Raw genomic sequence first — 14,833 nt, forward strand, 5'->3', positions numbered from 1 at the left:
ACAAATACTTTAAGAACATTTTACTTATTTTTAGTTCCGTTTTTGCAGTGTGTGGCTTTTCTACTCATTTTCAGTTCAAGACTCGACTGTTTTTTACGATGCTCAACAAACGCCCCGACTTTGAACAGATTCTTAGTTCCTGAATGGGTTCCCAGAATTTGAACAGATTCCTTGTCTCTGAACCGGTTCCTAATCTAAACCGATTCTTTTTTCCTCCTCAGGATCTTAACAGGTTCCCGCCATTAAACATATTGTCCCCCTTTAGCAGATCTCCATTTCTGATTGGATTCAATTCACTCAACAGGTTCCTGACTCTTACCAATTATGAACGCATTCCCAAAATTACAGATTCCTTAATCCCCATTGGTTTTATATGCCGTTCAGGTTCACAAATTCTGAACCGATTCCCGATTCTTAACAAGATCCTTCGGCTCTGAACATAATCTTCTGTCTCGTAGCAGATTTCCATCAATGAATCGATTCCTGACTCTGAGCAGGTTGCTGATGATGAACAGATTCAAAGACTCTTGATTCCAGATCCTAAACAGGTTCATTTTTCATTTTAACCGATTCCCAGAGTGAGAAAAGACTCCCAATAGTGAACAGATTCCCCTTACTCAGCAGATTCCCAACTCTGAACATTATTCCCAGTTTTGAGCAGATTTCCAGGCTCTGAACTGTTTTTTAGATCTTTTATGTTTTATAGATCTATTTTAGATTTATTTGTGTCAGATCCCTTAATCTGAACAAGAATCCCAGTTTTAGAGAGATTCTCTGATTCTGAATTGGTCCAAACCCTGAGCCAATATTTATATTCAACATCGTTGTTAGAAAATAAATATTTATAAACCCATCTAGGGACAAGTGCTGCGAATTAGCTTCCGCTTTATAGACTTCTGTACAACAGCCTGTCTATGTTGTTGTATCTGTCCCTACCAAATAAACCAAATAAAAGAAAATCCTGAATATTTCCGTTTTTTGCTCAACAGATTCCTTACTTTCTAAAAGGATTTAAACAGAAATGGATCAGCAGTTCTTTCCATTTTTTAGTTCCAATGACTTTTTTAAAGATTTACATGTTTGCTCTTGATCTGAAACGTCTGTTAAAGAGAGAAACAACTGCTTCTCTTCCAGGATTCAGGAGAAGAAACACACGTCCTCACTCTGGTATCCTTCTTGTAAACTCCTCCACTAACCGTCCTGTCCTGGTCCCTCTCTGTAACGGGCCTTTTTGCCGCTTTCACACTGGTTTTAACTCATTTTAAATGCGGCTCTAGGAGCAAAATACATCGGTGACGTCTTTGTCGCTCCAGGCATGGCGGTTTGAATCGAGGAATGCTGGGAACGGCTTGCACAAGGCCTGCAGAGTGTTTTGCTAGATGTGCATGTGTGAATCCTTGATTCTGACGTGGAGATATGTTAGAAGCCTGGACTGACTTCAGCAAAGCAAATAAAGATGTATAGCAACACAATAAACTGTAATCACTGGACCAGAGATTGCATGCGCCTCAAATAACCTTTTCAGCAGGTTGCAGATTCAGCAAAGCAGGAGCGTTTAGCCTGTTGATTATACTGTTGGAGTTGTTGTACGTTGTCTTTGACCAGATTAAGAACAGCCTGTACAAACAATGCTACTACAAACACCAAATGTGTTATGCTGACGTCACAGTTTCCTTATTTTATTACTCATAGCAGCAACTGAACCTTTTCAGTAAAGCCTCAGTTGCGTCTAAAATCAATTAACTCCTCGGAGCAAACTAAGTCTGTGGGCAACGTTTAAAAAGCTGCAGTAGCTTTTAAAAGTAGGATTTACACTGCAAAAACAGAACTAAAAATAAGTAATATTTTCTTAAAATGAGTGTATCTGTCCTTGATTTGAGCAGGTAAATAAGATGATCTGCCAATGGAATGAGATTTTTGCACTTAAAATAGGAACAACTCATCTCCATCATCTTACTTCAAGTGCAGGATGTCTAATTATCTAATTTTAGGGGTCATCTTCTTATTTAACTACTCAAATCTAGGTCAAAAACACTAATTTTAAAAACATTTTACTTATTTTTTGGTCTGTTTTTGCAGTTTAGTGTTGAATTTTGATAAAATTTTTGTGAAATTTGTTTTTTTTTTGTACTTAAACTCTTGAATAAACATCTGAACAATGTAGGAGTTTGCCCGCTCGCCTAGTTAGAAGTAGGGGGTTAGATTGTGTAGATATATATTGTATAATATCCTGTCAGTATGGCATTATATGCAGTAGTATCTAAAATAACATAATAAATCCATACATTTATTTTAGTTTGACCTCTTCGGTGAAACCAGTAGAGATCAGGGGCCTCCGGGTCCCTCTGGTCATTCATAAATCACTAGTTTATACAGAAATATCTCACACAGCTGTTAGTTTTCAACAAAAACAGGCATAAAATCTTTCAAAAAAAATTAAAAACAAAACAACTGGACTTGTTTTCCGTAGCTGAAGACGTTTCACTTCCTCTCCAGGAAGCTTTCTCAATTGAAAAGGTGTGGAGTAATGTGCAGTACCAAGCTTTATACTACTGCCAAACAAAGGCTTTGTAATGGCTTAGATAACATGCAAATTCAACAGAAACTGGTCCACCAGTTTTGTTTCCTGGAGAGGAAGCGAAATGTCTTCAACTACGGAAAACAAGTCCAGTTGTTTTGTTTTTTTTACTTTTTTGGAATGACCATGACCTGGATGACTGAGAATCTTCACCAGCATAGGCATAAAATCTGTTTCTGGAACCTCTGCAGCAATAAGGGCTTAGCAAAGGCTTCAGATTTAAATTATACATCTCACCTTTTAACTCTGAAGTAATTTCTGAGCCTTGTCGGGTCGTCTTCAACTACCCCCATCCCCACCCCCCCCCCCCCCCCCCCCCCCTACCACATTAGTCCTTTTACAAAACACACGGAGAAGGAAAAAAGGCCTTGAAGTGTTTTATGGAACTGGGTTTGGGTTTAATCTTAGCTTCTATGCAGACGACATTAGCGATGATACCAGAAGTCAAAACTTCAGCAGTGCCTGGTATAGTTAATGTTTTGCCCAAAGACACCATGACTAAGATAGTCAGAGCGCGGAATAGAACCAGCAACCCGTTAATTACAGGACAAACTCTGTATTATTTGTCGGCACAAATAAAGATGCTGTTAGATCTTCGTGTTTTTGCATCTGGCTGGTTGACCTAATTAACACCACAAACTAAAAGTTCTAATTAACGTTGAGCATCCTAAAAAAAGACCTCTTTAGCTTTAAAATCTGACGGCTTGCGGGTTTTTTTCTCTCGTTGGCTCCAGGCAACCATCATGTCAGGCTCCACGCTCAGTCTGAACCATGATCCCACCCCTCTGCGCAGCACCCTTGGTCGTCAGTCAAGCTTCCAGGAGCGCAATAGCTCCAAACCGCAGGTATCATGATCCTTTGGGATTATCTCTTACTATGTCAGAATGCTAGCATCGTCGTCTCAGTGTTTTCAGTGACGGTCACTTGATTTCCTCAGGTCAACCCTCGCTCCAACACCTTGCCCTCAGACCCTCAGCGCCGAGCCTTTGCGATGAAAAAGATGAGGCAAGAAGTGAACGATATCTTAAACCAGAACCCTGTGGAACTCCATAAGGTAACTAGGTCCCGCCTCTTATGGTGCCGTCTACTGAGACAGATCTATGTCCTAACTGTGTGTTGGGTCTGCATTCGTAGCTCACTTTGGAAAAGGCGTCGGACCTGGAGGATTTTGGGTTCAGCGTTTCTGACGGATTGTTGGATCGGGGAGTTTACGTAAATAACATCCGACTGGGGGGCCCGGCAGAGCGGGGCGGTCTCCGTGCCTATGACCGGATACTACAGGTACAGAACCTTTGGAACATGCCGGAACTTTTACAGTGCCGCGAGAAAGTATCTACCTAGTTACAAAGTTTACTCTGTTCAAACTAATTCTAATATATCAGACAAAGGTGTAAGATGATTTCATTTATCAGAGGTAAAAACTATCTAAACCTACTCGGCTCTTTGTAAAAAGGCACTTACCCCCTAAAGCAGGGATGGGCAACAGTGCGGCCCGCGAATAGATCAATAATAATTTAATAATAATAATAATAAAAAAAAAACAATAAAAAAAAAACCAAACAAACTTGTAATTATACTTTTGACCGATAGGGGGCCGTACCCAAACAATAGCGGGCATGGGCCGCTTTGCAACAGCGAGGAAGAAAGTCAAGCGCCCTGGCCACTAGCAGTGGAATAAAGGGAAAACTTGACCGAGAAAGTCACATTTTTCAGACAAAATGGGAAGAAGTACAGACATGGGGAATTTATTTTTTTTGGTCTCTTGTCATTCACACACAACAATAAACCGTGAGAGCCGACGTGAGTTTTGAAACTGCAAAGCTTTGTCTTAAGCGGAAGATCAAACGTGCAGCACCGCGTTCACAGACCAGTGTGATGCATTTGCGAGCGTCAGAAAGCTATGGTGCATTCAGGAGCATGGGACATTAGATTTTTCAGAATAAAAAGCTAACAGATGTGCATTATCAAAAAATAACAGAAATACAATTATAGAGCATTCAGTATTGTAAGAAAGCCCACACTGTTTCTGGATAGACACATTATTTCTCTTTCCTTGTAAATTTGAAATGTCCCATGCTCCTGAATGCATTGATATGGAGGAGTTTAAATTACTTTTTTGCAATTTTTTTTTAAAGCAAACGGTTTGTCTTTTGGTTAAGGACATATTGAAATGCATTTATATGCAGAAAATAGTTATATGTTGGTGCAGTAAACATACAGATATAAATTCATCTAAAATTTGTTCTTATTGAGAATAATTTGTAGCGTCTTTCACATCCAATTATTTGAAGTGCGTGATCATGTGGCCCTCCAATGGTCGTGCTGAAAAAAATGTGGCCCTCTTTATCATGGAAGTTGCCCATCCCTGCCCTAAAGGGATAAGAGCAGGGAGTCTTTTACATCAGAATTGGTTTAATTTAGCCACAATGGAAGGTTTTTTAACCCTGAGAGCCTGTTTCACAAACAGCTTCTTAATTGAAGTTCTGACTTTGTTTCTGTGGGGGTTTTTTTGGGTCGTTGTAGTTTTGTTCTTGGATCTCTCCCATAGATCCCATTTTGCCCAGTTTGTTACTTTCTTTTGAATCATGACCGCTGACCTTAACTGAGACAAGTGAGACCTGCAGAACTTTAGATGTTGTTCTGGGCTCTTCTGTGACCTCCTGGATGAGTTGTTGAGGCTCTCTTTTAGTAATTTTTAATGTGTCTTGTGGTTTGCTTGTGTCTCAATGCTGTTGAAATTACTCTGGTAAGTCTTTCAAGACATGTTTGTTAATGACTTTGTTTGTCATTTGTTCGTAAAATGTTTACGTTTAGGGAAAAGATGTGATTGAGATATTTTAGCCTACTTCATGTTGTTAGACTGGAGCTAATAGTCTAATCGGTCTGTCAGTAATCAGGTCTGCATGTGCCTGGTACTTTGCAGTTATTTCATGGTTTATTAATGGGGTAATTATGTTTTCATATGAGGCCAGGTTGTTTTTAGTAGCCCTTTTCTTTCTTAATTACAAAATAATCCTTTGAAAACAGCTTTTTGTGTTTACTCCGGTTATTTTTGTAAAATGTCAAGATTGGGTTTATGATCTGTAACATTTTCGGACTATAAGAAGCACCGGATTATAAGGGGCACAGTGAAAGGCGCATGGGTAGCCAGGCTATCCGTCTCTGTCTGGACTACACTGTCCTGTTTCTAACATTAGGCCAAAATAAACGTAACTTTTATATTTAATTAACTTACTAGGTTTATTGTTGCTACATGAATACACTTATAGTTTAGACATTACAGTCAGGCAGTCTGGTAGACAGCTCAGGGGTCCTCAGGTAGTGACACAGGGTACCGTAATCACTGAGCTATATTATACACTGGAGTGCTAATAGCCGCTGTTTGAAGGAGTCGCTTTGAAGCCACCAGCCGCCATATTGGTACTCCCTATTTCCCCCCAGTAACTAGGGAATATGTGCGCTACAGCATCGAATAATGAGGATTTTCTCATGTTCAGGGGGGGCTTAAAACTTTTAAAATGTCAAATGCCATATACTTTTATGTTATGTTCTAAAACTATCAAGTACTGAGAAAGTCATGTGCTGAAATATTTTGCATTTTATTTATTTAAATATATATATACAAAAACATATATTTACATACATGTATACATATATATACACATATACACATACTTATATATACATATATATATATATATAAGTTATATTTAATATGAATAACGTGTAAAATATTTCAGCACCTAATTTCCTAGTAGTTGATAGTGTTAGTACATCCACTGACTGTAGAATAACCTGTGAAACGTTTTCACTCAGCCAGAAAACTGCTTGTTGTTGCAACCAAATCCTGTGGGATTCTGTGAGAGTAGGGAGTAGCAAGATGGCGGCCAGTGACTTCAGTTTTTTGGCAAAATCAGCACTCCAGTGTATTATATAGCTCAGTGACCGTAATGCTCCGAATATTGAGTGGAGCGGCTTCATTGCTAACGGTTGTTGTATTTACACATTTTAACACATTTTTGAGCGCATTGTACCACATAAAATCAGTCAGTAAGCATAACTGTAATTATATATAAGGCGCACCGTCAATTTGTGAGATATTTAAGGATTTCAGGTGCCCCTTATAGTCTTTTTCACAGCACTGTATTTTAACACATTCTGACATGCATAGGAATTCATTTTTACTTCTAATCCAAATGTTCCATCTTGAAAGCCGTTTTTTAACCACCTCACATGTCCTATTCAATTTCAATTCAATTCAATTAAATTTTATTTATATAGCGCCAAATCATGAAACATGTCATGTCAAGGCACTTTACAAAGTCAAATTCAATCAGATTATACAGATTGGGTCAGATTATACAGATTAGTCAAAAATGTCCTATATAAGGAAACCAGTTGATTGCATCAAAGTCCCGACAAGCAGCATTCACTCCTGGAGAACCGTAGAGTCTCAGGGAGTGTCGTCTGCATTGTCCATGGCTTTGCTGCAATCCCTCATACTGAGCAAGCATGAAGCGACAGTGGGAAGAAAAACTCCGGCAGAACCGGGCTCAGTATGAACGGTCATCTGCCTCGACCGACTGGGGTTACAGAAGACAGAGCAGAGACACAACAAGAGAGACAAAAAGCACAAAAGCACACATTGATCCAGTAATCTGTTTATCTGTCCTACTAGATAAACCACGTGCGGACCAGGGACTTTGATTGCTGCCTCGTCGTTCCTCTCATCGCAGAATCTCCAGACCGGTTGGAGCTGGTCATCAGCCGAAACCCCTCCTCTTCCTCCACCTCCGCCCCACTGGCCAACCACAATGACGGCATCGCCAACAGCAGGCACTCGCCTCAGCCAATCGGCACCGAGGTGGGACCATCAGAGGTCTCTGTGGAACAGGTAGAAGACTGCGGTCCGATCAAGTGGAACCAACCAGGAGACGTGGTGGGGGTGGGGCAGGTCACTAATAATTCCTTATAGCAGACAAGAACCGGATCAATCTGGAGTCAGTGGGGAAGCCAGTAATATTTTGTTGAAATCAAACTGGTTGTTTGAACCGGTTCAAAGTGGACTTCTTGTGGTGCTACACACACCGTCTGGATGAACGTTGGCCTTTGACCACTTAAGCTTGAACCCTGGAACTGCAGAAGGAGCCTAAAAGCACACTACTGGACTGGAGAACCACCTCCTCACACCTTCATCTGAACCAGTTCCAGATAATGGGTCAACTAGAGCTGAATTTATTACCCACTGGACTCGCAGCCCGGAGCCACAGGAATAAACGGTTCCTTAAGCCCATATAGCCAGTGCTACTGGTTCTGATGAAGCCACGAACACAGCCATCTCCATTAGTAGGATTCAGACGTAGAACAAAGTCCAAAGGTCCCAATGTGAGGGTTCTATTCTCCTGGGACAATGGTTCTTGGCTCTAGAAGCTTAGTTCTGGGACTTTTGGTCCTACGGGAGCTAGAGCTGTTGCCGACGGCCTAACTGGTGACAGATATCTGTTGGTTCTGGTCTTGATTGGTGGAAGAACCACATTTCTTTTCCATCAAAGTCAGAACTACAACCAGCGGTCTTACCTGTTCTGAGAACTGATCCTGGTTCTTTGTGACAGGGTTACAGAGCCACGGGTCTCACTGGTCCAAGATGCATCGGTAAAACTGGTTGGACCATTGATGCGGTTTCTACTGAGCCTTAGCCGCGATAAGTAATCTGGTTCTAGCTGTGGGGGGGGGGGGGGGGGGACACTAAAGCAGAGATGTGGCCAGTGCTTCATGGCTTCTAGCTCCAGTATAACAGCTTCAGGCTCTACTGGTTAACAGCCACAGCAGCACAACTACTGACTGGGTTCAAGTCCTGAATCAAGAACCCAACAATAGATGGAAAGGTTGCCAAGGAGACACTAGGGATGCTCCAATCTGGTCTTAATCTGATTTTTTTTTTTTTTTAAATAAAACAACCTGAAGTAAAAACGATCAGTAGGGTAAGGCGCATCCCCATGCCTCTATACATCAAACATAGAACTTTGGTTATTTCACTCCTACTTTTATAATTCATGAAGCTGCAGTCACTGGTCCAAAGTAGGACGACATCACCGCTGCTATTTGTTTCAGAAAAATCCCAGTGAGCCTAGCCTGAGCTCTATTTTTTTAAAAGTAATGGATGCACCTGCTCAAAATGACATTTTAGCCTTGATGAACGCGACCTTTTAAACACTGTTTAACATTCTGGGGAGCTCTCGGGTGTCTGTGAGACAAACCCAGACAACCATGATGTAAGGTTGCCGGTTAAGGAAGGCAGAGCGTTCCAGTGTGATCTACAGAGAACCTGAAAACTGGATCCGAAAGGTTTGGTTTAGACTAGTGGTGCTTTAAGAGTGATCCTGTTTTCTACACTGGTCTACACCCGACTATAGACTCCGTTGGTACATTTACCCCTAAACCTCAAGAGGAAGTTGTCGATATGCCCCTCTGTGAAATTGCCCACTGGTTCCAGAATTAACGGAAAAAAATTGCATACGGTAGAGTAGACATTGTAGGGAATTTGCAACACGGACGCTCTGTGGGCTTCAAAAAGTCGAAGGTTCTCCACTTTTCAACCTCAAAAATTCTCTATAATTTCTATGCAGTAAAATATTTGCGTTGTCAGTAGGAATGCAACATCGCACATAAACTTCGAGTCAGTTCGCGGGGTTGATGATCACAAACCTTCTGCTGTGGTTGGATGAGGACAAGATGGTCGAAGGGTTAGATACGTAAAGGAAGTCGCAGCTTCTTGATTTTAGTACCTAAGAAGCCATTCAATCAAAAGGGTAGAGTGCCTTCTCCGGATTGAGGAGGATGTGCTGCCTCCTAGTGGAGGAGTTCAAGTATCTTGGGGTCTTGTTCACGAATGAGGGAAAGATGGAGCGGGAGATCGACAGGCGGATTGGTGCAGCGTCTGCTGTGAAGCGGGCGCTGTACCGATCCGTTGTGGTGAAGAGAGAGCTGAGCCAAAAGGCCAAGCTCTCGATTTACCGGTCGATCTACGTTCCTACCCTCATCTATGGTCACGAACTTTGGGTCATGACCGAAAGAACGAGATCCCGGATCCAAGCGGCTGAAATGAGTTTTCTCCGTAGTGTGTCTGGGCTCTCCCTTAGAGATAGGGTGAGGAGCTCAGTCATCCGGGGAGGACTCAGAGTAGAGCCGCTGCTCCTCCACGTCGAGAGGAGCCAGTTGAGGTGGCTCGGGCATCTGGTCAGGATGCCTCCTGGACGCCTCCCTGGTGAGGTGTTCCGGGCACGTCCCACCGGGAGGAGACCCAGGGGAAGACCCAGGACACCCTGGAGGGACTATGTCTCTCTGCTGGGAACGCCTTGGGATTCCCCCAGAGGAGCTGGCCCAAGTGGCTGGGGAGAGTGACGTCTGGGCCTCCCTACTGAAGCTGCTAAGAAAAGAAGAAGAAGCCATTGATACTTGATGATTGGATATTTAAATTACTAGAGGAATTTCTAGCCCTTCTGACAGCCCATGGTCTTTTATTTGTATAGAAATGAAAGTAAACATGAATCATTTTAATTTGTTTTGTAATTTTTCCTATATTTCTTGACATTTTGAGTAAGTGTGACGCATAATCATTGAATTCTGTATCGATTTAAGGTGCTTAAACCTACATGAGGCATGAATCACTGTAAATATACAAGGCACTTAAACTTTGGATAGTAAAAGCTACTCAGCCAGCATCAGTCAAACCTTAACATTGTTTTTATACAAGCAACTCAACTCAACTCAAATATCTTGGCATATTTTCTTTGTTTTTAGACAAAACATTTTAATTACAGACTTTTGTTTGAAATTAGATTTTGAATCAGCTGATACTGATCGGAGCATCCCTAATAACCCAGACACAAAGAAGGAGCGTTTACTGTTAGGACTTTTAGTTTTGTGCCATAAATGAGCTGCTGATTGAAAGATTCAGAGTAATGATGATGATGATGATGATGATGACACTGAGCAGTTCAATAAGAATCTTTTTCTACGGTTTACAGCTGTTGGACTGGCCACACTGTGTATGTGTGTGTGTATGCGTGTGTGTTGTGTGTGTGTGCGCGTGCGTGTGTGTGTGTGATACAAACAAGGCCAGTTAACTCAGTTTCCCATCTTGGGTCAACCCTAACGTTTCTCCTTCCCTCAACCAATCAGCAGCCAGGACGAGAGACAACGGCACATCAGCTGATTGGCTGGAACCAATCAGGAAACAAACAGTTCCCTGCCTGTGTGTGATTGGTTAGTTTATGTGTTGAGGGGAGCCAATCAGCTCCCAGAAAAGAGGCCAAGCATGCCCCCTCTCCCCTCTCTTTTCCAGCCCCAGTAACGGTGATCTATTATGCTAATCAATAAGTGTGATTTTGATTGACTGTTGTCAGTTCTCTGTTTGTTTGTTTCAGTGGCAACCAAACCTTAAAAGATGTACAGAATATAAAAAAAAGAAATACGGTTGACGTCGCTGTTCACATCAAGACCATCAAATCCCAGTAACCTTCACTTCATAGTCACAAAAACAATGTTACACGACAACAAAAAAAAAACCTGTCGAATCAGAAAAACTGTGACAGTAAACACATTTTCTGTGTGTGTTTGAGAGCGAATGATGTGTAACTGTTTACGTTGGATGTCAGCATCTTCCTGCTCTTCTCAGTCTGAACTCACTATTTAAACTGGCCAATCAGAACCCTCCCTCAGCACCAACAACCAATTGAAACCCTCCCTGAGCTGGGAGGGTCCAATGCAGTTGGATTATTGACTGGTTGACCCTGATTCTCTCATCTGAGTTAAGCACATTACAAGCATATGGTTAGCATACATCGAGCACAGGGCTAACGCAGCACAAAGTTCATCAGGACTAGTTTTACCACTTTTAAAACATGTTTGATTAGTAGATGTTACCAAATTTAAACCCGGGGCGAGCACGGCCAATCGCTAGTTAGCACAGACCTTGCACAATGCCACAACAGGGCTAACATCTGATATACTGAACTGTTGCTTAGCATGTAGCTTGCACATAAAGTATTGTGGGGATGCTTCTCAAAGTCAAGGAACTTTCTTATCTAGAATGTCATCAAATATCATCAAATCTGTTCTGACATCCAGCCTCCATAAAATAATAAAATACCCCCAAAACTGGCTGCCAGGTAACCAGCTAACATTTGCTAACTAAATATCAGTCACTGTGGGGTTATTTTCAGCTGCTGCATGCAGGGTTTAATTTAACCTGTAACCATTAGCATGACAAAGTTGGATTAACTTTTTACCATCTGCAAGAAAAGAGAAAATGTTTGTGTGTTTTATTGAGTCAAATGGATTCTTAGTGCATTTGGTCCCTCTACAACATGAATGAGCCACTGAAAAACGGAAAAACCTGCATTTTCAAGTTATGGGGTATGGTTGGCTGATGTGAAACGGTGAATTGTCTCATTGGGAATTAAGATTCCTGAAGTAGAGAAGTTCAGGTATCTTGGGGTCTTTCTCACCAGGACTGTAGTAGTATTTGCACTGCAAAAGGGGAACTCAAAGTAAGTAAAATTTTCTTGAAATTTTTTGATTTTTCCTTGATTTGAGCAGCTAAATAAGATTATTTGCCAATGGAATAAGATTTTTGCACTTAAAATAAGAACAATTCACCTCCATCATCTTATTTCAAGAGCAGGATGTCTAATTATCCTATTTTATGGGTAAAAAATACTCATCCCATTGGCAAATAGTATTATTTAGCTGCTCAAATGAAGTAAAAATATACAAATTTCAAGAACATTTTACTTGCTTTGAGTTCCCCTTTTGCAGTGTGAGATGATCCAGATCCTGTACTGGTCTGGTCTGCTAGGCTTGAAAGATTCAGCTTTTTTACCAGTTGACTTATATTCCAGTGTTAAAGAGCTGTTGGTAATAACATAAACAATGACAATATAGGTTGTAAATAAACAGAATATTGTACTTTCCTAGTCTACTGAGTGCCTTTACACCTGAGCCACATTCTCAATGCTCACACCAATACGCAGATCAGTAGACAACCTAAGTTTGAGTCCCTTGACCAAGGGCACATCAAAACAGGGGTGGGGGGAGGTGGAAATAAACTCAGAACATACCAATCACGAGATGACTACTCTTCCCACTGAGCTACGGACTTTAACCTTACCCAGGGATGGAGGAAAGGCTTTGGCTTGTCGGGTTGAGTCAGGATTAGAGTCAAGAGCTAACTGATGTTTCAACATCTGGTTGAAATGCCTTCTAGATGCCTTCCACTGGAGATTTCTTTCCACTCTCACTGGTAGGCATAATGAGACAGATCTGGGATTCTATGGAGAAATTTCATCTAACAAAAGACTCGGGAATGCCACCAAATTCCTGCAGTTGAGCTGGAGGTTTGGGGATCTTCCTGACACTGTTGTCCTACAGGCCAGTTTTAACTAAATTGTAGAAAATGGTTGGAAAGATAAAAGATAGAAAGCAGCAAAGTAGTATTTCTGGCCTAAGATGAACACTGAAAGGCCCAATCCTTGACTTTGGCAAGCACCCGTAGTAATTATTAAAGTTGGAGTCACACCCAAAAAAACACCTTGGCCTACACCACAAAGCAGGTTTATTTCTACTTGTGTAACTTTAGCTTTGTCAAAAAAATGTGTTTCCTTCTTAAGTTCTGTTATTTATGCAACTTTACCGCATAAAAAGTTAAATTAGGTAGAATAATTTAAGTTGGAAATTGGCTAATTAATCAGTTATTTGGTCAAGATCCATCACTTTGATCAGTTTTACTTCCTGGGACAGCTATAGCAATTGTTATGCATTCAACCTGTAATGCTTGAACTGATTATTTAGCAAAGATTTTTGTTCTTTTAGTTCCAGATATATGGCTGTGATTGGCTTGACTTTACAAATATGTATTGCAAGAGCTTTGGATTTGTTGAACCGGCTTTGTAGTAGAGGCCAACTTATCTAAAATGTTAATGCGATTGAAATGGTAAAACATGGTTAGTATAAATTTATGCAAGCATGGAAAATAAACGCAGCTACGACATGCACACATTCAGTCTAAACATCAACACCCCGAAGCAACAGAGCTAACAGCGTATTGCTCAGTCAACACAAACTGCTTGGCCAATGAGAACACCCACAGAGCTGAGGGGCGTGGCTTCAGAGGGTTTGACGAGTGAGGTCCAAAGCCATACGCACTGTGCTTGCGTGTATGTAAAAAGTGTGTACGTATGTTCGAGTGTGCGTTTGTATTTGTGTGTATGTGTGTGTAATATTGCAGGGATTTGCACTCTGGTGATCAACCTCAGCAAAACATGTGCACACAGACACACACACACATATATATACACACGTGCACTGCACTGCCATTTAAAATAGTGGGTCAGATTAGATTCCATGTAGCTTCACCAACCAACCAAACTGTATTTTCTTTTCTTTAAAGGAACAGGGATGTTGTAAAGTATTTTTGTACAAATTTAATACTTTGGTAGCATGACGTTCCTGGTGTTTGTCCTGGTCCTGTCGGGCTCCACTGATCTACTCCACCCCCCCTTTGTATGGACTACTACTGAGCAACAATAAAGATGAAAACTTACTGAAAACAAAGGACTCCATGTCTTTCACATTGTTACAGCTGCAGATGTGTTTTGGGGGTATTTGTTTGGGCCTGTGATGGTGAAGCAGCGCAGGATCGTGGAGTGTTTAACTGAAACGGAGCAGCAATGCTGGTGGTCTGGTCATTTTATCATGGTGTTGAAAGCGTAGGGAAGATAATATCAGCAAATGTCGACTATCAGCCATAAGAGAAATATCGGATATTGATATCTGCACAAGTTTTCATAGCGATGCATCCAAATTAATTTTCATAACGCCATTGTTGGCTTTGACCCGCTCTGGTGTTTCTATTTTGTATTTATTCCTAATTTATCTGAATGTGCTTTCAAAGTATCAAAGTGCAAGTTGGGAATATTCACAATTGCAATCATCTAACCTAATATAACCCTCAGTTTGTGATGTTGCAACTTTAAGATAAATCTGAGCTTATTTTTTTAACATTGTCTAATCCAAACTGCCCATTTACAGGAGCAAGGGGATTCTTCCAGGTCTGGACATCAACTAAATGATTATCATTAATTTAAACAGCCAATAGCTAAAAATACTATAGTTTAAACGCCCGGTGTGTAAGATTTTCTCACTAGCGCAGCATCTAGTGATGCGCTAAATTAATTACAAACAACCTCGCAGTTA

The 14,833-nt window shown here is 41.1% G+C and overlaps 1 protein-coding gene across 9 annotated transcripts in view; it reads left to right on the forward strand.

Annotated features, from left to right (window-relative positions):
* Nucleotides 1–8,522, forward strand: part of grip1 (glutamate receptor interacting protein 1) — a 110,096-nt gene extending 101,574 nt beyond the window's left edge. For 7 of the 9 annotated variants that reach the window (XM_036148917.1, XM_036148912.1, XM_036148918.1 and 4 more), the window contains 4 exons: nucleotides 3,313–3,423; nucleotides 3,516–3,632; nucleotides 3,713–3,859; nucleotides 7,257–8,522. In XM_036148917.1, coding sequence (XP_036004810.1) covers nucleotides 3,313–3,423; nucleotides 3,516–3,632; nucleotides 3,713–3,859; nucleotides 7,257–7,553 — 672 coding nt within the window. In that variant the 3' untranslated portion in view covers nucleotides 7,554–8,522. Of the gene's footprint in view, nucleotides 1–1,134; nucleotides 1,238–3,312; nucleotides 3,424–3,515; nucleotides 3,633–3,712; nucleotides 3,860–7,256 lie in introns of those variants that run through there. The other 2 variants (XM_036148920.1, XM_036148921.1) reach the window with 2 other exon arrangements.
* The last annotated feature ends 6,311 nt before the right edge of the window (nucleotides 8,523–14,833 follow it).

Source organism: Fundulus heteroclitus, chromosome 17 (genome assembly GCF_011125445.2).
Source record: "Fundulus heteroclitus isolate FHET01 chromosome 17, MU-UCD_Fhet_4.1, whole genome shotgun sequence".
In the NCBI taxonomy this organism is placed as follows: domain Eukaryota; kingdom Metazoa; phylum Chordata; class Actinopteri; order Cyprinodontiformes; family Fundulidae; genus Fundulus; species Fundulus heteroclitus.